This window comes from Lithobates pipiens, unplaced genomic scaffold, assembly GCF_037356315.1.
Source record: "Lithobates pipiens isolate NorthernLeopardFrog02 unplaced genomic scaffold, aLitPip1_a1.2 Scaffold_19, whole genome shotgun sequence".
Taxonomy (NCBI): Eukaryota; Metazoa; Chordata; class Amphibia; order Anura; family Ranidae; genus Lithobates; species Lithobates pipiens.
The window spans coordinates 492,181,238-492,205,099 of record NW_027507764.1 but is presented as its reverse complement, the minus strand read 5'-3'; the positions used below and the strand labels follow the sequence as shown (position 1 = coordinate 492,205,099).

Genomic DNA, 23,862 nt, shown 5'->3' with positions numbered 1-23,862 from the left:
ATGCGAGCCGCCACTCACGGCATATTGCCATTAACTGCGGCATGCTCAGTGCGCCTGCGCGCCACTGTCTACGGCGCATGCGCCGTAGACAGAGGTACCTGTCTTTCGACAAATATCTCCTAAACCGTGTAGGTTTAGGAGATATTTCTTGGACCTACAGGTAAGCCTTAATCTAGGCTTACCTGTAGGTCAAAGTGGTTTGTAAGGGTTTGCAACCACTTTAAGTCTGAGTCTGATATTTACCAGATTCAATCTCCTAATACAGTATATCTCCTCTGTCTGTTATTCTCAGTGGATTAGACCCCTTTCACACTGAGGCAGTTTACAGGCATTTTTATTATTTTTTTTGCTAAAAATAGCGCCTGTAAATTGCCTCTTCTGCAGCCCCAGTATGAGCCCGAGTGCTTTCACACTGGGGCGATGCACTTGCAGGACAGGAAAAGTCCTGCAAGCAGCATCTTTGGGGCGGTGCGGGAGCGGTGTATACATCGCTCCTCCACCTCCCCTGCCCATTGAAATGGACAGCGCTGCCAAAGCGCTTCGGCAGCACCACAACACAGGCGCTATTAACCCTTTATTCAGCCGCTAGTGAGGGCTAAAAGCATGCCGCTAAAACTAGCTGTGCTTTACCGCTAACATGCCCGCACCACCCCAGTGTGTAAGAAATTTTGCTCCCTCACCCCATATGGTTATTTATATTTACCACTGCATATAAATATTTAACCACTTAAGCCACGGACCATTTTGCTGGCCAAAGACCAGAGCACTTTTTGCGTTTCGGCACTGTTGCTTTAACTGTCAATTGTGCGGTCGTGCGACGTGGCACCCAAACAAAATTTAACATGATTTTTTTTTCCCCCACAAATGGCTTCCTTTTGTCTGTATTTGATCACCTCTGTGGTTTTTATTTTTTGTGCTATAAACAAAAAAAGCAACAATTTTGAAAAAACTAATTTTTTGCTATAATAAATATCCCCCGAAAATATATATATATATATTTCCCCTCGGTTTAGGCAGATACTGCATTTTATTGATTGGTTTGCTCAAAAGTTATAGCGTTTACAAAATAGGGGATAGTTTTATGGCATTTTTATTTACCATTCACATTTATACAGCGATCAGTGCGATTAAAATTGCATTACTGTGTAAATGTGACTGGTAGTGAAGGGGTTAACACTGGTGTGGCACTGTAGGGGTTAAGTGTGTTCTAACTGTGACACGTCACTGATCGTTCTTCTTCTCCGTGACACAATTGTGGGTATCCCCGCAGACGGACCCGTGACCCGACTCACGGAGGTCCCGGCCGGCGTGGCGGGAAATTTTAAAGGGACATACAGGTACGCCCACCTGCCTAGCTGTGCCATTCTGCCGACGTACATCGGCATGCACCAGTCGGGAACCGGTTAAGAATGAATTACTTTTTTTTTTTTTTTTTTTTTTTTTTTTAAGGTTATCCAATTAATCGAGTCGGCCAACAAATAGATTATGAAAATAATCATTAGTTGCAGCCCTATATATAATTGATTTTTGGTTTTAGTTGGAGTTTCAATTACTAACAGAGTTTACAGTTCTTGAGTCTGATGTAAACCTCTCCAGACCTCATGCAGTATTCCTAAATAATATTTTGGCCTCTTTTACACAGGCGTGTTCTGGTCTAACTAGTAGGGCATCTGTGAATGACTTCTCTTTAACCACCTCCCACCCACAGTACGTCATATGACGTCCTGGGCTTTGGGGATATCCGATTCCTGCAGCTGCAGGCATCATTCAGTTATCTTTATTTTTTCGCTGGGGATTTTCTGCCCAGTGAGAACAAATCGAGGCTGATCTTAAAGGCAGCGGAAAGGGGTGTCGTCCCTGCCACCCTCTGTTGCTTCTACCAGCTTGCCGACCGGTCCCTGACTCTGAGGTCTGGGCGCAAAATTATGCTGTCACGTCTGGCCTTGACATTTTTAAACACTGCTGTGTACTCAACCAAAATCGTTTTTTTTTTTTTTTTTTTTGTTTTTTTTTTTTTTTCTGGCTTTCCAGCCTGAAGAAGAGATGCAGGGTCTTATTTCTCTCCATAATTGTACTATTCCTATTACAAGGGATGTAGACATGTGCATTCGTTTTTGTCCAAATTTTGGGTATTTTCATTATCGTTTGTTAAAACGATAACGAACGTGCAGAATCCGAAAACTGAAAGATCTAACATAAACAAATGCTTTATTTTCATTGCGACAACAGTTCGATATAGATGGGAGATTCGACATGACGCTGACAATAGCAATCTGTGTCGGTCGCATGTGCCTAACCTTAACCTTAACTCTTAGTCCAGGATTATTCTAAAGATTATTATAGAGTGAAAATTTGACGAAGCAGTCGCTGTCAGTGGACATTTATGGTCAAATGCTCCTCCCGTAGGCTATAGAAGAATTCTAATGTTGGTTGATTAGTAATAATATAATTATTACTAGTGTCATGCATTAGAATTCTACTATAGCTTGTAGGCGGAACATTCGACCGGAAATGTACGATTGTGGTGTCGTACAGTTTAGCTGCTCTGTTGAATGCTCTTAAAACATTCGACACACCATAAGCCTTCAATAACAGATTTGACCTTGATTATTTTGGATTTTTGGACTAATGCATTTTTTAACGAAACAAAATAAACGAATTTCGGGAGTAACTAAATTTTTATTTTTTTTTTTTTTTGGAGGAAAACGAAATTCTGAAACAAAATTTCAGTGTGCACATGTCTGCATTCCTTGTAATAGGAATACAAGTGATCCAAAAAAAAAGTTTAAAGGGGAAGTGTAAAAATAATAAACGAAACAATTTTAAAGAATGACATGGTGGGTATCTGGGCTAACTTTAGTGTTTTTAATTCCTGAAATAAAAAAAACTTTGAAAAATTGCTGCGCAAATACCGTGTGACATAAAAAGCTGCAACTGCTTCCAGTTTATTCCTTAGATTCTCTGCAAAATCATTGTTTGGGGGTGCTGAGTAATTTTTTAGCAAAAAAATTAAATTAATAAAATTTATTTTTATAATCTTTGAACATTTCAGTTTCTAAATTATGGCTGACATTGGTTCGCTTAAGAATCCTCATCCAGCAATTATTCACTGAAATGACTCTTGAGAGATCTATAATGTGAGCAGATGTATAGATGGCTGATTGGTGAAAAACAAAAAAAAAAAGAAACCACCATATCACTTGAACATTAAGCAGGGCAAGAGGGGACATTCACACCTTACTCTAGGACAGTGATGGCTAACCTTGACACCCCAGATGTTTTGGAACTACATTTCCCATGATGCTCTGGCACTCTGCAGTGTAGTGGAGCATCATGGGAAATGTAGTTCCAAAACATCTGGGGTGCCAAGGTTCGCCATCACTGCTCTAGGGTCACCACTGGTAAATTGGGTATCTAGACTAACACTATCAAAGCTTGTTACATTCATAGGGAGTGCGCATTACTGAGCGGGCTGCAATAACATGGAGCATGTAACAGCCACTTGTGAAGCTGGTACAATCATAGTACCTCACAGCTATGTTGTTGACAAGACTTGGATGATGCTGAATGCCATACATTCTGGTAGTTGCTCAGAGGCTAAAGGCTTGGGCAAACTGTGTAGAGCAGAAAAGGACAATCCGGATGCTGCATTTGATTAGAGGCAATCCCACAGCATAGGGGAGAAGAACAAATGAGCTTAAAGTTGGACAAAGTCCATGCCGTTATCCGCGGCAAGGTGAGACGGAAGTTTGCACCCCCTCCTTCACCCCAACAACCCCCCACCCCCACTGACCCTTGCACAGAGCAAGACCTTGGCCAACAACCCAAGAGCCGAAGCTTATGTCAGGGCATGAAAAATGCAGAACATCTCTGCAATACATGTGCATTTATGAATCCTTTATCCCTTTTAAAGACCTTTTTTAAGTACTGAAATACCCATTGATGTGTCAAAATTGAACACTGCTGCTAATTTTCTGTTGTGGGCTAACACTTTACTTTTTTCCTGGACCAACTGGCGTGTGCCCTGCTCACTTATTTGGGAAACTAGTAAACTATCTGTTTTTTAGCTATTTTTTTTAAACTTCAGATCTGTTTTAGCTATTAAATCTCACACACTCTTAGCTATACAACCTAGAGAGGTCCTGTTCTGTAGTCCAAGATGAGTACTGGGAGGTCGTCTTGGAAGTTTTCTCAAGACAACTGAATTTGACACTATTAGCAAGGATTATTTTTGCACTTCTATTGAATAAGTAGAACGATGGAATCTTATCCCAAAAAGGAGCATACTGTATAACAGTTCACTGTATGTTATGTTTTATATACACCTTAATTGGCATACAAGCTAGGATTTAGGACTTGTAGAAGAAGCATGATATGCATGCAATTAAGCTTATAGGAAAAGTAATCCATTGTGTTTTTATGGAATGGTTCTGTGTTTTTATATTCACAAGCCTCTCCATCAAGAACTTGGGCCTCATGCACATATATGTTTACATGCTTCTGGATCTTGGATCATAAAATCTGTGACACTTTTGCTTTCAGAGAGCCGTTGCGCTGCATACAGCTGCCAGGCGCAGGAAAGGGCCAGACATGTTACTTTTCTGGTTCTTAGGAGCACTTAAACATACACGTGCATAAGGCCTTAATTTGTACATTAAACAACCATACACAATAAAGTGTAGCCCTGTTTTGAACATAAGATTTTAAGACTGTCTGCATCAGTTGGAAAACTGCAATTTGAATATTTAATCTCCTGTATTTGTGGTCAGTATGGTGTGCTTACTTAGAAGAATTTAGTGACTTCAAATTCAACCAATATCCTGATTGAATTACATTAGAGGTTTTTTTTTTTTTATGTTTGTATGTCTGTACTACATTAACCACTTGCTTACTGGGCACTTAAACCCCCCTCAGTCCCAGACCAATTTTCAGCTTTCAGCGCTGATGCACTTTGACAATTGCGCAGGCATACAACACTGTACCCAAATGAAATTTTTATCATTTTTTTCCCACAAATAGAGCTTTCTTTTGGTGGTATTTAGTTACAGCTGGGAGTTTTATTTTTTGCTAAACAAACAAAAAAAAGATGCAAAAAAAAAATGTTTTTAATAGTTTGTTATAAAATTTTGCAAACGTGTCATTTTTCTCCTTCGTTGAAGTTCGCTGATTAGGCGGCACTGATGGGCTGCATTGGTGGGCACTGATGGGCTGCATTGGTGGGCACTAATGGGCACAGATAAGGTGGCACCGATGGGCAAAGATGGGCACAGATAAGATGGCACGGATGGGTGGCACGGATGGGCACTGATAGGTACCACTGATAGATGGGACTGCTGGGCACTGATGGGCGACACTGCTGGGCACTGGTAGATGACACTGATGGGCACGGTTATGTGGCACTGGGGTGCAGCACCTTTGAGACAGATTGTGGGTGGCACTGTGGGCACTGCTGGGTGGCACTATGGTCACTGCTGGGTGGCACTGACGGGGGGCACTTTTAATAAGTGGCACTGCAGGGGGCAGGTGGGCACTGGCAGGGGCCAGGTGGGCGCTAGCAGGGCTGGCCGTGATCGGTCAGCGCGAGGAGGAATAATAGCCGGTTACCGGCTCCGTTATATCACATGATCAGCTGTCATTGGCTGAAAGCTGATCACGTGATAAGGGGTCGGGATCGACCCCTTGCACGGATCGGTGATCAGGCGAGTCTCATGGACCGCTCGTACACGGGACTACGTCTATTGACGTCATCCCGGAAAAGGAGATCCGCGCTGTAGCCGTCATTTGGCTATAGCGCGGATCTCAAGTGGTTAAAGCCCAAGTTTAGCAGCACTTTTCAACCAGGGTGCCTTGGCAAAATGTCTAAAATTGTATCAAATTGTATACAAGCCAGCAGTTGGATCAAGTCTGCCCTTTAGTTCCACAAAGCCACAGTTTTCATTCTGCACGTTGACTAGACGCTGGCATCCTTACCACCAGTGACATCAGTTGAGAAGGAGGATGTCTGTTGCCTCCACAGCATCGTTTTGTTTGACCCTCCTCTATCCCTCTCCCTCAGCGCTGGGGTCTGATTAGCTGACTAATGGAGAGAAATTGAGGGAGAAGAAAAACATTGGAATGCTGGTCGGTACAAGTGTTTGCTTTGGAAGAATAAATTGCCTCTAATGTTGGGTGTCCTACGTTTTGGATTTTGCAGCATTATGTAAAACTATTAGTATAGTGTTTTTTATTTTTTTATTTTTTTTTTACATGTTGGAATGAGTTGTCTTGAGACTGTCCATAATTTTAAAGAGTGTCTTGACTGGATGGCACCCTAACAAAACACTGCTCTAGAGGTCTGACCATGCCCCCTGTTGAATTGGAGATAGAGCTCACTCTGAAGGGAGCATGAGTTGTGAGGTTTTAGATCTGATTCCACAGGTGGTGTCAGACCTCTGTAGGGAGACCACTGCTTCCAACACAGAGCAAGGGTCCTTTTTCTATGGCATAGTGGTGGGTGACAGGATTTTCTACACAGGCTGTTCATTTTTCTTTAATGAAAACGATCTGTAAGGATTTAAATGCCCCTTTTTTGTTTTGATGCTACTTGAATGTGATTTTGATTTTAAGTTGACCATTATATTGAACTTTAAAGTAAATTGTGTTTCCATGCCTCGTTTTAATCAGGTTTTTATTTTTCTAATACACAGATCGTGATCAGCATAGCCCTTATGTTCTATGTGGTTCATCGGGCACAAGTGGAATTGAACGCAGCTATTATGGCTTGTGAAATGGAGCTGAAGACTTCTTTGAAGGGCAGCCATCTGAACGGTGGCAGCTCTGTTTTTTGCAGCAAAAGGACCTTATTGTCCATGGGTGGAATTAACATTGTATGATTGCTCAAGCCATGCCGCCTTCTTTCATTGCCAAGATAATTTCTCTATCCCTTCATTGAAGGAAGAAAATCCTGCACAGCTTTCAAACGAACCTTCAAGGGTTTTTCCTTTTTCTGAGGATAATCCACCAGAATCTCCAAATTGGAAGCATTCATCAGTCGGAGCATTCTGTGTATGCCAAGGCATATACAATGCACTTTTCTGCACAGCTCTTACAAAACCTGTCATGGCAAATTTATTTATTACTGGACATAAACTGTTTTATGAAATGGTGAACAAACTTGTATAAAATAAATTATATTTGTAATTTTACCCCTTTTAGCATTTTTGCTTTTGAAGTATTTTTCAAGGACCATTCTAGCTAAAATACAAGTTGGTCCATTCAAAAAGAAATAGAATTGCATTCACGTGATAAGCAATAGCACCTCTTTTTGTTGCTTTAATATCAAAACCTCCACTACACTTGTTCAATGTGAAAATAATGTAAATGATCTTAGGGGGGGCTGTCCGCTATCTACTAAAGATTTAACCTGGGCTTTGGTTTCAGTGTGAAAAAGTTTATTTCACAGACTTGGACTACACACAATGTATGTAGAATGGATCAAAGGAGGTCCATTTATTTACTGTGGGGAAATGCAAAGTGTTGTAACCCACCACAGAAATGAGTTCTGTGTATTCTAAACCTCAGAAGGGGTTGCTCTTGAAAACTCTGTGGCATTACGCTTGGCCCCTCTACATGGCAAGGGTTGGAAGTTGCATAGAATGAATCTCTCGCTCTCGTTTTGCATAGCGATGAGATCTGAGTCCATGGTTCACTTTTAATAAAATGTGGACAACATTAGTTTAGTTTCTATTTAATTTTTAAAAATTGCTCCAATTAATCGTTTATATGCACCAACTTTTATCTTGGGCTTAGACTTGGCCTCTTTCAGCTTGCCTAGCTATTATTTTGATAGCAGAAGGACCATTCTTGTCCAATGAAAAAAATTCAAGCATACCCTTACAAAGTGCTCTTAATCTGGCTGATATAAGCAGCTAGTCTTTTTGGTTTGATGTGGGTTAAAGCCAAGTTTATCTCAAGGACCAGAATTACAATATGATAGGCTTGTATGCATAACTGGCTAGGCTAATATACGAATGCTTGAAATTTGGCACTGTTGTGGCTTTAGTTTGAGAAGCCTGAACATAAGCATGATAGACTGATTTAGTGACCTCTACTGGATCAGTATTGCTTGCAAACACTCTACAAATTACTGCCCTCAATCCTGTAATTCTGGCCTGATTACGTTGTAGATTGACGACCCCCATTTTTTTTTTTTTTAAATCCACTTTGCATGGAAAGTGCCCTTGGAAGTAAAGTCTCTGTAGATCCGAGGGGGGCATGCAAGGAAAATAAAAAGCATTTTATCTTGCACATGATTGGATGATAAAATCGGCAGACCTTTCAGATCCACCCCTTAAATTTAGAGTGACTGCACTTTCAGTGCAAAGTGGATTTGCCTTTCGTAAATAACCCTCATTGTGTCTTTATGTTCCATGAGATTAGAAGCGCTACATTTTAAACATACGGTACATGGCAATATTTTTTTTGTTTTGTAGGTATAGCTGTAAATGTATGGCTTAAAAGTTCACAAGGTACATTTACAAAATGTGTATAAAAATTCATGGAGAGATTCATATCTCCAAATTCCAAATGCTGGACTGTTTGCAGCAAGTTCTATTGAGTGGCCTTCAACTTTTTATGCTTATTTATTTTTATGTTCACTTGTAATACAAGCTTTAAAAAAATGCTATGGCTTGGCTTTTGTGTTTTTAAAGTGTATTTGTTGCTTAAACTTGATGAAGGCTGGAGCAGTGTGCATGAGAATGCTTTAAGATCCAGTGACCTTTTTTTGAGGCACATGGTCGTTTTATCCAAGTGGTCAGTCGTATTGTGCTTTTTTTTTTGTCTCATTCTTTGCTGTGTAAAATACATGTCTGTTCCAACATGAAGACCAAAACTCACTTGCATGGCTGTGTGGACCTGCTTACTAACGCTCAGATCACATCCCATTCTCACAATAGAAAAGGGTTATCTACCAAAATTTTGAAAACCTTTTTTGGTTGAAGCATTTTGGACCAGTCTGCAATCTACTTTTAAATTGGTCTGTTTTGCAATGGATGAGATTGGTTTTTACAGAGTTTCCGGACAATTTGCAATCCCACTAAATTTTTTGCACACTTCCTGCCAAACATACTGGTGTTGCCTATGGCTACTGAGTTTTTCCACATATGAAATATGGTTAGTTATTGTAATAATTACCCATTTATTAGTAAATGGCACTCTGAGATGGGACCATTTTAAACCAGACCTGAGCAAACTGCAGCCCCGGGGCCACATCTAGCCTTCTGGCTGTCTAGATCACTGAGAGAGCTGACAGAATCAGAGAGGCACATTGACAGATGTCCATGTGGAGAGCTGGAAGGAGAAAGCCTGAGGTGCTGATTGGTACAAGGAGGAAGCTTCATTCTGGAGGGACGATTGCATAGACGTCCTAAAGTTTTTCTGCTACCTGGGCAAGTTCTTTCTGTGTTAGCGCCTGCACACTGCCAACCTAAGAAACCATGCACCTGTTCTTCACTCGAGGTCAGGACCTGCAGAAGTCCCCTATGTAACGATCTCTGGCTCTCTCCATCTAGTCACAGTGCTTTTCAGACGGCATCTTACAGGAAGTAAGGAGGTTCTATATTGCCTTTTTTACCACCTGATTTAACCCTATAACACCACACTACAATGCTGCAATCGCTTTTTAATGCATGAGGTGCAGTCCTATTGAACTCAATAGGCGTGTTTGACAAGTGATACCACTTGTCAAACTCTGCACCCAATGTTACAATTTCTGCAGGCACAGCGTGTGAGCAGCCCTGTCTGGCTGTTTACAGTTTGGACCGCCTATCTGAAAGAGACCTATTTCATGACCTAGGTCGCACCTATTATTCCTAGTGCCAGGTGTTTGTTTGCTATATGTTTTATATACTTATAGACCTTCCCAGATCCAAAGTTCATATTGAGCAGAATTAAAGCAGTTGTAAACCTTGCTTAAAACAAGACGGGTGTCAAAAGATAGCATAAAGGTTAAATACACTGACTTTTGTTTAAAAAAAACGAAAAACTGGCCTCTACGGTACTGTGCACCTTCAAACTGCAGGTCATGTGATGACTGTCGGCTCCACATCGATGCATGGGCCTGCCGGTGGCAGTTTCTAGTGTTGGGGCATTTGCATCACATCCGGAAATTACATTTATAGTTTATAATCAAATGTTGCAAACTGACAGCCCATTTCATAAGCAAAATTCCTATTGGGTTTCAACTGGCTAAGGCATCTTTAAAGGGTAAAAGTTTGTTTTTCACTTTGGATAGACTAAGGCAGAAATATAACTCATCAGATTTTTTATTTTTTTGGCCACCTATGTTCCATTGGGGAGATTTCCCGTTACTTCCTGGCCCATCGCTACAACAGGAAGTGAGAGGAAATCCCTCCAAGCAAGGGAAATCCCTGATAGTCCCCAGAACTAGTGTCCCTATTGGAAGATTCTCCTTTTCTTTTGGACACTCAAAATTTGGGATTTTCTTTCACTTTAAGTGATGACTGTCCCCAGGACAATTGGAGATGAAGAATGTCCCTAACAGGTACACACACCACAATAAAAACATGACCAGTATTCTAAGCTCTACTCTATTCAAAACCACAACCATTTTCTATATCTGGAAAGGGTCTGGAAACCATAGAAAACACCTACCGGTATGTTTGGTAAACGTTTTACCGTCGTGCTCAAATGTTTAAATACCCTTGGAGAATTGGTGATATACAGTATGGGTCAAGAAACATGAGTGAGCAGGAAAACACATTTCTTTTATTTCTTATGGATTTCATATTCATCTGTAGGTCATACCAGAATGGCATAATCATAAAACAAAACATGGCAACAAGTAAGCACATAAAACGACCCTTGTTAAAAAGTCTGCATCTCTTTAGTTATTACTGTGTAGTGCCCGTTTAGCATCAATGAGTGTGCAGTCCTTTGTAATAGTTGTCTGAGGCCCCAAATTCTTGCAGGTGGTATAGCTCACGCATTCATATTGACAAAATGCCTCCAGGTCACGCAAAGTCACTGGTCATCTTGCATGAACTGCATGTGCTTCTTGAAACCCACTTTTTCCAGAGCAGCCTGTATTTCTCATGAGGTTACCTGTGTTTCTTTTTATCCCAAACAGTTCTGTTGGAAATTGTGGCTGCAATCTTTATTGGTCTGCCTGAGCTTGGCTTAGTACCAAGAGATCCCCCGAATTTCTACTCTTAATAAGTGATTGAACAGTACTGACGGGCATATTCTAGGCTTTGGATATCATTTTTTTTTTTTTTTTTCCATCTTTATAAAGATCCATTACCTTGTTATGCAGGTCTTTTTGAAAGTTATTTTCTGCTCCTCATGGCTCCGTGCATTCATTTGGGAGTTGATAAACTCTTTGACTATATGCGCACACTAATTGCAATTTAAAAAGCCATAGATGTAGGAAATTGATCTTTAACTGATATTTTAACCCATGTGTGTCACTTTGTGTGTTGTACCAAGGCCAAACATTCCAGGGTATTGAAACTTTTGATCAGGGCCATTTGGGTGATTTAAAAAGGAGCCAAACAACTAAGGGCTTCATATGATCCCTATGCTTAAATAAAATACATTATTTTGACATGATCAGTCATATTTTTAATATCCATGTCATGATTTCTGCCAGGACATGCACATTTTTGGGCACAACTCTATATAGCAAAGAGCACAGCGTCATTGTTTCATATGCAAGGTGAGTCCTGAACACCAACTGCTTTATTTTTGGAATTTTCACCATATTCCATTTTCCAACATATGCTGGTTCTTGGCAACCAAGCATTTGTGCCCATAGATATTCTTGAATTGAGAGATCACCTAATTTCAAGGGGACACCAGCAGAAAGCCAGATGAGGTTTGTTGGCTGGAGAATTGATTGAACATGTAGGAAGACCTTCATATGTACATACAGGCTAGAGATGAACTGGCATAATGCAACTATTTGTCTTTAGGTACTGGACTGGCTGGCATAAATGCCCGAAGAACAGATTCTGGCAGTATGTCTGACTGTTCTATCTATGGCAGCCTTTTCAGGTCATGACAATTAGGTAAGGACTTAAAATATACTGTGTGTAGTCTACTTGGAAGGAAACATGTGTTGAGAATACTATGGATATTGGAACTGCTGACGTTGCCTTGAAATGCTGGTTCTCTTAAATAAAACTAGGTTTGTAAGATTTTTTTTTTTTTTACTTGCTGTGTGCTTGTTATAGCTCAGTGATGGCAAACAGAAGCTTTTTGAGAGACCCAAAAAGAGGATCGGGGGTGCTCTGTGCAAAACCATTGCACAGAGCAGGTAAATATAAGACCCCTTTCACACTGGCTGAGTGCACCAGCAGATCTGCCCGCTCAGCAGGGGATCTTGCTCTGCATGAGCAGACAACCCGCTAGACATGTGCAGTTTGTTTCATTATGAATTAATATTCTGACAAATTTTTTGCTATTCGGATATATCTGAATGACCGATTTTTACAATATAAACAAATTTTACTGAATGCTCCGAATAAGGTAACGAAATTCATCTGAATTTCGAAACAAATTTTACATTGAATTCCGGTCGAATTCTCACTGCACATATTGCTGAAATCAAAGACGTGTGTGTACCTTTTTCTAAATAATGCTGTTTTTGTTAAGCCAAAGGTGATTTAAAAACGTCAATAGAGGGCAGTTTCACTCCCTTCCTGCCCAGGCCAATTTTCAGCTTTCAGAATGACAATTGTGCGGTTATACAACAATGTACCTAGATGACATTTTGATCATTTTTATTCCCACAAACAGAGCTATCTTTTGATGGTATTTGATCACCTCTGCGATTTTTGCACTATAAACAGACAATTTTGAAAAATAAAAAACACTTTTTTTTGCTATGATAAATATCCCAATTAAGAAAAAAGTTTAGGCCGATATATATTCTACATATTTTTGCTATAAAAAAAAAAATCAGAATAAGCGTAAATTGATTGGTCTGCACAACAATTATAGCACCTACAAAATAGGGGATAGATTTATGGCTTTTTAAATTACTAGTAAAGGTGGTGATCTGCGATTTTTGTCAGGACTGCGATATTGCGGCCGACAGATCGGACAGTTTTGACACTATTTTGGGACCATTCACATTTATACAGTGAAGAGTGCTATAAAATGCACTGATTACTGTATAAATGTCACTGGTAGGGAAGGGGTTGACACTAGGGTGTGATCAAGGGGTTAAATGTGTTACCTAGGGAGTGATATTGACTGGCTCCCAAGTGATGTGGCAGGCGCGTGCCCCCTAGCGGCTGGGAAGCCGAGGGCTATGAGAGAGAACCTTGTGGCTGTTATTTGACTATATGTGGGATGGGAAGAGGTTAAAGAGTCATTGTAATCATTTGAAGATTTTTTTTTTTGCTCACTGTGCTGGATTCGAATTTAAAACAATATAACATTTTCCTTTCATCCCATTTGAAAATGTATCAATTTGATCGTTTTGAATTGGAAAAATAATGGTAATTCGAAAAATACGAATTCTGACTAAGAATTTCAAAAATTAATTGAGCGAATCAACCGAATTTAACTAAATGAAATAACTAGATTAACAAATCAAAACAAAACATTTTTTCATCATGCACATGTTGGATGGAAACAGACCACTTGTCAGTCTCTATCTGACTGTCATCCGATTCGCCAGATGGATGGGGCACCAATCCCCATTCATCTGTTTTTATCGGATTGGATGTCGGCAGGAGTCAACTGGCACATATCCGTTGACATCCTGCGCTCCATAGGGAGCAGTGGAGAGCTCTCCATAAAGAGCAATGGATGGTCTAATTGAGTCCACCTGAAAAACTGACAGTCCATCTGTGTTAAAGGGGCCTAACATATTTTGTTGTGCTTTTTAATTACAACCTTTTAGAATCACGAATTTACATGTATTGGAGACCGGAGGAGCACTGGAGCTCGGGATCCCTTAATGTGTATGTCCAACCAAGATTTTTCTAGTTTTGGATAGTGAGGAAGAATTTTACCACTCTGCAAGGCCCTCTTAGAGTTCCCTGTACTCTGTCCCGATGACAACTATTATCAGATAGAAAATATGCAAAACTAACACAAAAGTAAAGAGCCTACTGGGTCTTAAGGCAATTTTATCGTAATTTTGTATTGCAGTTGAGCAAGCTTTTTGTTTGCTGAAACTTGTCATTGGGACTGGAGGGGGGACTCTGACCGGTACAGGTTTAATCCCAAATTTTTGGCTGAGCACAAATTAACAGAAAACTCTTTCAAAAGTTTGCCAGGACAGACAACATTCTAAATATTTTTCACAAGCTATTCTTCTTCTTCTTCTACAATTGACTTAATGATTGTGTTAAAGATGACATCTTCAACTTTGTTGCCATGGGGAAAGTATAGACAAAGCTTGTCATTTGGAATGTTTGCATAGACAAATGGTTGCATGTAGGCAAGTTTCTGCTGTGTGCATTTTTTTTTTGTTTGTTTTTTTTTTTTTTTAAGCAGTGAGGTAAACGCCCTACGTGCCCCGGATCCTTCCAGAACGTGCAGATGAAAAGTTGGGCAAAGAACGCATGTTAGAGAGTGCATTACTCCCATAATATCACATTTGCCTGAATGATGGTGCTGTGCTTTATGTTTTTTTTAAATTGTTGTACTTTTGTATCTCTTCTTTTTGCTTTGCACACCTTTTGAGAAACGTATGTTTTCCAAGTTAGTTGAATCTTCTCCTTTTACTCAGGACTCTGAATGTGAAGTTTTATTTTGATATATTACAATTTTATTTCTGGAAACTTACATTTAATTTTAGCTGATGGTACGACTAATGAATCAATGAAATTTGAACCACCTTTCCTTGGAACAAGCCTTTACAGTTCTAAATGTCAAACCATTGGAGCCATGCTTACATGGTTGTGTATATTCGCAATGACTACGGAAGTTGTCTCCAAATGGTTGCATTTATATGCTGACAGCAAGACTGGACAAAATATTCAAATTCACATTTATGGGTTTATTTAAAGGGAAGCTATAATTTGGTTTAAAATATGCATGTTTAAGTCATCCACTTGATGGAAATCCTTATCAATGTATGTTATTGTAGAAACATTGTTTCCATGTATAGTTTATAATTTATGTACTTGGGGACAGCCATATTTACTCATTACATATGCAGGTGCCAATGGTTGTGCCTTACTGTATTTCTCTCAGTTTACGTGTTTGGTCCAAGTGGATTTTTATATTTTAGCTGAAGTTAATTGATAAATGCAACAAAATGCTGCTTTCCCTTTAGTGGCTGCTTAGGGCATCTAAGTTTTTTTATACAGTAGTTGACATAAAACTGGAGGCATGTAGAATGTGAAAGTTTTTCATATCAAGTTTCCTAAAGAAAATTTGTGCATTGCTCAATGCAGGGCAAATCTACAGTCCTGCTTTGATGCCCCCTCCCCAGTAGAATATACACTGTATAGTTGGAAGTTACTGGACATCTAAGCACATCTGTACGCGTTTATTGGGCATCTTTCCAAGATCATAATTAATAGGGAGCTGGCCCACCTTTTGTGGCTTCCACTCTTCTGGGAAGGTATTTCACAAAATTTTGCAGTATATCTGTGGCAATTTGTGGCCATTCAGCCAAAAGAACATTTCTAAGATACTGATGTTGGACAAGAAGCCTTGACTTGTAATTCCTTTGCCAAGTCATCCCAAAGTTATTCAACAGGGTTGAGGTTAGTGCCCTGGGCACACCACCTGAGTTACTCCACATCTTCTCAGCCCTTATCTTTATAGAGCTGGCTTTGTGCACAGAGGCACAGTCATCTAAGGCAATAATGTATTTGTATGATGCAGCATTGACCGTACCCTTCACCGGAAAGACCTGAACTCCATAATTGTGAGGGTTGTCCAAACTTTTGGCCCAATGGCATACTTCCACAGTGGGAGAAAAATAACCACCCAGTACTTTTTTATATGAAGGGGCATGGAACTTATCCATATGACAATGCTAGTGCTTGGTGATTGGCCTAGTAATATCGCAGGAGCGAGTCCTTTGTGGGCTCCAACTGGAGTAATTTGAAGCATACATAGAGCTGTCTTTGCTTCTGCTGAACTAAGGCTGGGAAGCAAAGGAAATGTGCAGCTGGGCAGGGGGAGCATAAATGTGAACCCTTTGCTTTCCCCAGCATGATTAAACATTGCAATGAACATTCAAGGGTTGCTGAGGAAACCATAATTCCCCTTTTTAAATTTTCTCCACAGAGTAATATTTTAGGAAAAGGTGTCTGAAACCAAATTTGATTTTTTTTTTTTTTTTTTTTTTAAATTCCCTTGGAGGACTCCTAAAGGAGAGATGTCGGTCATAGCCTTAATATATAAGGAAACAAAAGAACACTTATACTTGCTCTGGTAGATAAGTAGACATGGAAATTCCGACATATGTCCATTTGGCAGTCTCTAAGAATAGAGTAACCTGACAGGTTCTTCTGCCTTCATACAGGTAGTCAAAACTAAGTTTAATTCATATTATAATTGTAAATGTAATTTACCTGGTGCAATGTGGCATGATTATTGGGCAAAATGTACTTTGACAAATAATAAAACAAGTGACTGAATTTATTGGTGATGTCAGATGGGCACTTGGCATACTTTAAATTCTAAAGCTTGTTTATGTAATAGCCAGGTCTTCCACTGCAGCAGTACAGCTTGGTCAAGAACATGCATTGCTTATTGGACTGTTAAGGAGCAGCAGCACACTGAGAAATTATCATTCAGCTTTCGTCTGTTGCCAAAACCTAATCAGCTTTTTAGCATTGGCCTCCCTCTCATCTTCATGCTGCAGTCATAGGAGACCAGTAACTAGTGTGGGTTTAAAAAAACAAATATTCATACTCCCCTAAGTGGCTGCAGCATCGATCCGATACTGAAGCTGTCCCCTGCTGGTTCTACACTGAGAACTGAGCGTTCTAAGATCGCTCTGTTTTTTGGGTCCGGTGTGGTGGGAGGATGAGCCATCTGCCGGTCAGGCATCTGGGAGGATCCCAACATTATTGTTGGGATCCCTACAGAGCCTGAACTGGCTCTGTGATGTCAACAGGCAGCAGACTTTAGCCCACTGTCAGCTTAATCTGGGTCACAAGAGTGAAGAACCAAGTGCACTCCTGTGACCCACAGGAGAAGTATGCTCAATAGAGCTTTGGCCCTACTTTTTAAAAATACATTTTCATTATTTTTAATGAATTCATCACAGTATCAGTTGGTGTTTTTTCCCTACTTCGGTATATCTGCTTGCAGTTTAAGTTTTTAGACTCTAGGAAGCCATACGTTAAAATCTACTGAAAGGCATATCCTATGTGCTGTGATTCTATGCAGGATCATGCCATGCATATGTGAAGTATGTGAATAATAAAATATGCAAATTTTATGGTACATATATAAGTAATATATATTTGTGTAAATATGCATAAATGTTTAATAATAATGACGGTGTACATGCAGAATCTATATGTATACTCCTCGCCCTATACATTTTGGAATGGTGGTCATTTTGTAATGTCTTTGTTTACTGCTTTTACTAAAGGCAAAATATAGAAGATTGCCCTATGCACCCGTTCTTCTAAAGTATTTTCATTAGGTTGATTAATGGTAGAAGCAGGGCTAGTTCACCTAAACTAGTTCTTGGTGGAGGCTCATGGCCTGAGTCAGCACCTGACTTCTTATGTTTGGTTTTCCTGAAAAAGATCTCCTTGACACATTTACTGACTCTCCTGTTCATGCAGTAGATTTTGGTTTTCCCATCTGTCTTTATGCTAAACAAAGAGGAGTAAATGGAACGCAATGAAAATAAATCAATCGCTTCCTGCCCGGCCTGTAGTACAATGACAGCTGAGCGGGAGCGCTGTTATCCTGCATGGGCGTCGTATGACATCCTTCCTGGATCGCGCCTCTGACCATGCTGTAACATGATTTTTCACCTACTGTGTCCATCAATGTGACAAATCAGTGTACAGGAACACTGCTGGTACCATGTGATTGCTGTTACCAATCACAGCAGATCACATAGCAATTGTGCATAATGGTTTACATTCATAGCCAATCCTTGTGTATTATTGTGTTGATCTGTGATTGGTCACAGTGATTGTGGTAGACTGGACCAATTACAGTGCATCTGTACCATGTGATAGCTGTGGCAGATCACAGGTTCACAATAGTAAGCACTAGATGAATGTATTACATTCATAAAAAAAAGCATCGCTTAGAACAGTTATCACTGTTCTAAGCAATCTGTATGCAAAAAAAAAAATTCTGACCACCCCCCCAGAGTAGTACACTATCATTATGGTAATGCTGTATTGCTCTAGTAACAATATGTTAAAAAAAATTGCAATAGAAAAATACTATGTATAATGCCTACATCTGGTGTGAAGGGGAAGTAATGGAGATTCCACCAGTAGAGTCTCCTGCTAGACCCTGCAGCATCTAGCAAAATTATAAAACTAGTTTATTCAGACTGGTCTGTCTCGAAACATGCACTTAAACATGTCAGTGTTATCACAGACTGCTATGTCTTTTTTTTTTTTGTTGTATTTGATATTTGAACTCCTCATTTCAGCTGCCCTGAATGGCGAAATACCCTATAGAATGTAGGACTTTATACTACAAAGCAGTTATCAGTTGGAACTTGAATAGCCAATATGTTGCAATAGGAATGAAAGAAAACCATATCTCAATTGCTAGTGCCTTTTGGATGGCCATGATTATAAAATGCTTAATGGCTTTGTGTTATCACAGTTGAGCAGTATGGGAACACAAAGATCAAACAATAAAATGTCACCTATGGTCTTGGCTTAGGCTGTGGTCTTAGTTTTCCAGCAGTGGGAATACATTTGGATTCACATGACTGCTGATACAAAGGAAGCATTTAGCAATTTACTGCCCAATCCACTTCCACATGATATGCTCTGCTCGCTCATAATGATCCATGTAGCAGTATACACTTCAAAGTGATACAGATCCTGTACTGCTTCCATCTGTGCCATTGGAGGAAGATGCAGCTGGAAAGTCATAAGGCTTGCCACCTGTCTACCCTACAGGATACCGCCCAAGACCAGATTGACAAGATGGCTTGAATTTAGACTGGTTCCTGATGAATCAAATTGGGAGCACTGCTGATTCCCTCCCCCTACCCCCCAATCTGATATAAAAATTGAAGGAGTTGTGTCAGGCAAATTGTTCAGATGTTATGACAGCAACCCCTAGCAGCTGTCAGGATACAACAGCCTCAGCAGGAGAATGTGCACGTTGCTCTGAAGGTGGTTATACGGCTTCAGTTATTCTTGGTTTATATATGGGGCATTTACTAATATATTTTTTTAAGAATACCTCTTGGCTACCATACAACAGTGTTACTCTATTACACTTGAAACTTTTTTCCAAATTGAGTTCCTTTTTTTAAAGGTTGACTATATTTGTCCACTCTTGTTGAAGTAAGGTTGGAATCCCCATGGTTCAGCGGAAGCTGGTGAACCTAAAGTTCCAATATGGCAAGTTTTGATACTTGTAGTTGCTAACTTCTGGAAAGTCTCAGGTTGCTCCAACTTATCTAATATACATTTTAGTGACATGCGTCGTCATACTTTGTCCTGTAAAAATTTATGAAAATAGGTCGGTCTACACAAAACTAAAACTTTAACCATATGGCTGGTGGGTTACCATCTCATAGGGGATAGCCTAGCAATGCTAACCTATGATTTGCATAGGGTCTCACTCTCATCTTAGATTCTTTTATTTAAATTTTGGTTTGTGCAGCAGGGAATGAGACCTAAGAGTAGATCTGGCAACCATTATGGGCATCTCACAATACTGGCGACCCTGTGGGAGAGAAGAACTTGACATTCACCTGTAACTGAAGTGCCAGTTTTGAACAGACTGACCATTTAAAATGAATAATGCTGGGTGGTGAGTTTGACTGATGATGTATTTTTATCCCATGCTTGTATGCTGAAGTTGATTTATTGGAAATGTTTTCTAGTTTGGAGTAGTTTGCATTCTGCTTGCAACTTGTGCAATTAAAATGGACTTTAGTTCAAAAGATGTATTTTCAACCATAGTTTTATATTACAAAATGGAAATTCTCTAAATAAAACATATGGAAATGATTTGTGTATTCGTGTATATTTTATCCTGCAGAGGATTCTGTGGATTGCACACACGTTTATTGTATTGCTACTTTTTTGTTGTTGTTGTTGTTCTTATTCAAGATTAAAAAAAGTCTCAAATATTATATTTTATTTTAACCATGTCAGATGATAAAATGCATAGTCAGAGGGTACCATCAGTTAAAACTATGGGGTTGACTTACAAAAGCCTAATAGGATTTAAAGGGTAAGTTCCCCTTTACAGAAAAATCTGTAAGTTGAACTTACACAGGACGCCCTTCTCAATTTCTGTATAAATAACTCATAATTCGTTTCTATGATAGAATTAAAGGGGTAGTAAACCTTCAAGGTTTTTCACCTCAATGTATATACCAAATGTATACAATTTCTACAAAAGGCATATAATTAAATGTTCTAAAAAAAAATTTGCCTTTCTTTTCAGTCTACAGTGCTGTCATTTTTTGTAAAAAAAAATAAAATAACCCTCTGGGTGAGCAATGCATATTGTGGGGTTTCTAGTAAACTTTGTTAAAAATTCCTACCTTTTGTTGTAAAGAAATAGATGTTTGTGTCCATGTGCACAGCGAGTCCATATGAGAATGGTTTTATAATTATCAGTTACTGCACCTGCAGAGCTCTATTGAGAATTGCAGGGTCTGCATCCCTATAGATGTGATTTCCCTTTTGGAGTAGCTCACCAAAAACAGATTTTGAGCATCTCCTGCAACAAAAATGACTAGTAGCTTAGTGCAGACTTCTGGGAAAATCAGTAAGCCAATCACACAGAAAAATGACATTTCTGGGGGCATTCTGTACACCATCTGTGTACAGAATGCCTCCAGGTAGCCAAATTGCATTTTTTTTTCCATAAGAGTGGAGTTACACTTTAATTAAAACTGTTCTCTCTGTTTTCTAAATATACTAAGGATTCAACAGTATTGTTATGACATTAACAGAATTGCTAGACACTGTATTTTAACTGCTAGTGTAACGACACTCTTATAATACATACCGTATATGATTTTACAGACCTCCCTATAAAGCAATGCTTGTATTCAAAGACAATGTAAAGAAACAAAGGAAATTCCCTTTCTGCTCCAACATGTAGTAACACAACGGGATTCTCACAATTCTTTTGTACACTATACCAGGACTCTTGGCACAGTACTTTCCAAAACGTAAAGGCTTCTGTAGAGAGATGCTGCATGTTATATTTGCTTTGCAATACCATATTTCTCCAGCATTGCATTAATGGCAAGATTATTCTAGGGCAGGGTTAGGTAACCTCGGCCCTCCAGCTGTGGTGAATCTAAAAGTTCCATGAGACATTGCAAGACCCTGACAATCACAGGCATGACTCCTGGCATGAGGCAGAGGCATGATGGGATTTGTAATTTCACCACAGTTGGAGTGCCAAGGTTGTCTACCCCTGTTCTAGGGTCTGTTATGGATCCTTTTCTTTCATTCACTGATGGACACAGCATCTCCATCTTGACCTTAGGGTTATATATCGCCCTTTTAGGAGAGGATTAGGTAGAAAGTGTTAAAAACAGCAACACTTGCACAGTACCGCCTCAGGGGGTAATGCAGCCTCTGGGAGCTGGACCCTGTGAAGTGGAATCCTGTATGCTACAGCACTAAGGCATTCCTGAAGGCTGATGTACAGGTCCAAGGGAGTGGACTCTAAACATGAAAAGGGTACCCAGTCCTTGAAGGTCCTCGAGTTATAGGGACCCGCCTGAAGGGTGAAGATTGGGCTCTTAGTTTCTAAGCTGCCCTGCGCCTGGACGGGTTGGTTATTATTATTATTGTTGGCTGTCCTAGTGATTTATAGCAATCAGTCAAGCTAGCTAGAGGCTGGACACCTGTGTGCGGTGACCATACGTGGGGAGTTCTGGGGCTAGCTGTGGGTGTTTTTCAAAGTGTACCTTTTTGCTTGTCTGTTTTTTTTACCAGTAGGATGGTGCACGACAGTGTGCCATTTCGCCTTGGTTCACTATCGCACATGTGTGTTCGCAAAAGCGTCGCTGGGCTCAGCAGTTTGGTGGCCATGGCACACACTGCTTCGCCAGACATGTACTGTAGCCTTTATCTGGACAGTCAAAGATTTGCGTCATGCGCGAATATGGCCACGCCTGTTCGGGACCATGCGCGCGCATGCATGTGCAGAATGTTCCGGCGCACAGCCAGCTTATTTAAGCTGTGTATGCCAAGCATGCAGTGCTTTCAGAAGGCAGCTGTGGGCAACAGAGCAGGCTCTGAATCAGGCACGTGCAGCAGTTTTTCCTCTTTACCCGGGTCACGTGAGTCACCGGTTGTTGCTTGGCAGGCTAAAGGTGCTTAGCAGGATTGTTATACATATAAAGAGAAAGAAAAATGGTCAATGTAATCGTGTAGTGAAATGGGTGGGATTGTCCTCTAACCTCCAACACAATATCAACAAAGAATAGTATGGGTTCCCACAGACGGGTAACCCCTAAGAAAAGTGAGGATCACTGAGGGACAAAAACCACCAATGTATAACCATTTAAAGAATTTATTTTATACAAAAATATTAGCTATCTAGCATTGCCAAGTGAAGGTTAATAAATATATCACTAAAACACGTAAAGCATGATATGTGAAAGGACAACCTTGAAAAAAACCTATGAAAAGTGTGTGTCCAAGATTCAAAGAATCTCTCCAATCCTGGCAAGCACTAGCCTAGGGGGGATATATATACACAGACAACTTGTGTTAACAGACAACATGTAACATATAAACAACGTCTGGATGCCAGTAGGATCCGACCCTGGTCCCAAACTTGCATAAATGCTAATAAACTGTATAAGTAACAAAGTCACGCCAAAAAAGCTGAAAGATCAGCATAGAACTAGCAGTATAGCAATATAGGGCCAGTGTCAAATCTCCCGCGGTGGCTTGAGCCGACAAAGGAAAAGTAAAGTGCTAGTTCTATGCTGATCTTTCAGCTTTTTTGGCGTGACTTCGTTACTTATACAGTTTATTAGCATTTATGCAAGTTTGGGACCAGGGTCGGATCCTACTGGCATCCGGACGTTGTTTATATGTTACATGTTGTCTGTTAACACAAGTTGTCTGTGTATATATGTCCCCCCCCTCCCAGGCTAGTGCTTGCCAGGATTGGAGAGATTCTTTGAATCCTGGACACACACTTCTCATAGGTTTTTTTCAAGGTTGTCCTTTCACATATCATGCGTTACGTGTTTTAGTGATATATTTATTAACCTTCACTTGGCAATGCTAGATTGCTAATATTTTTGTATAAAATACATTCTTGAAATGGTTATACATTGGTGGTTGTCCCTCAGTGATCCTCACTTTTCTTAGGGGTTACCCGTCTGTGGGAACCCATACTATTCGCTTTGTTAGGATTGTTGCATAGGTGCTTGGTGAGCTCTATTAAAGGGTCTCCCTTCCTATGTGTTAATACTCACACATGGCTAGTAAATGTCTTCAAAAAAAGAGGAGCGGAACTAACATTACTGGGAAGGGCACACCTATGTCATCAGTACTTTATGAACCTAGTCATATCCCTAGTGTTGTATCTCCTGAAGGACCAGAGGCTTCTGGGCAATCTGAGCCACTGTGCCTATCTGGGATTGTGCCTACAGTCAACGCTGCTGCTTCACCCTTTATCACAAAGGGTGAACTGTCCTCAGCCCTAGACGGGTTATAGCACAGGATT

General features: G+C 40.1%; 1 protein-coding gene across 1 annotated transcript in view; it reads left to right on the top strand.

The window, feature by feature from the left end:
* Window positions 1-7,184, top strand: part of TMEM64 (transmembrane protein 64) — a 51,255-nt gene extending 44,071 nt beyond the window's left edge. Inside the window, exon 3 of the mRNA XM_077492999.1 lies at window positions 6,687-7,184. Within this exon, the coding sequence (XP_077349125.1) occupies window positions 6,687-6,872 (186 nt within the window). The 3' untranslated portion in view covers window positions 6,873-7,184. The remainder of the gene's footprint in view (window positions 1-6,686) is intronic.
* The last annotated feature ends 16,678 nt before the right edge of the window (window positions 7,185-23,862 follow it).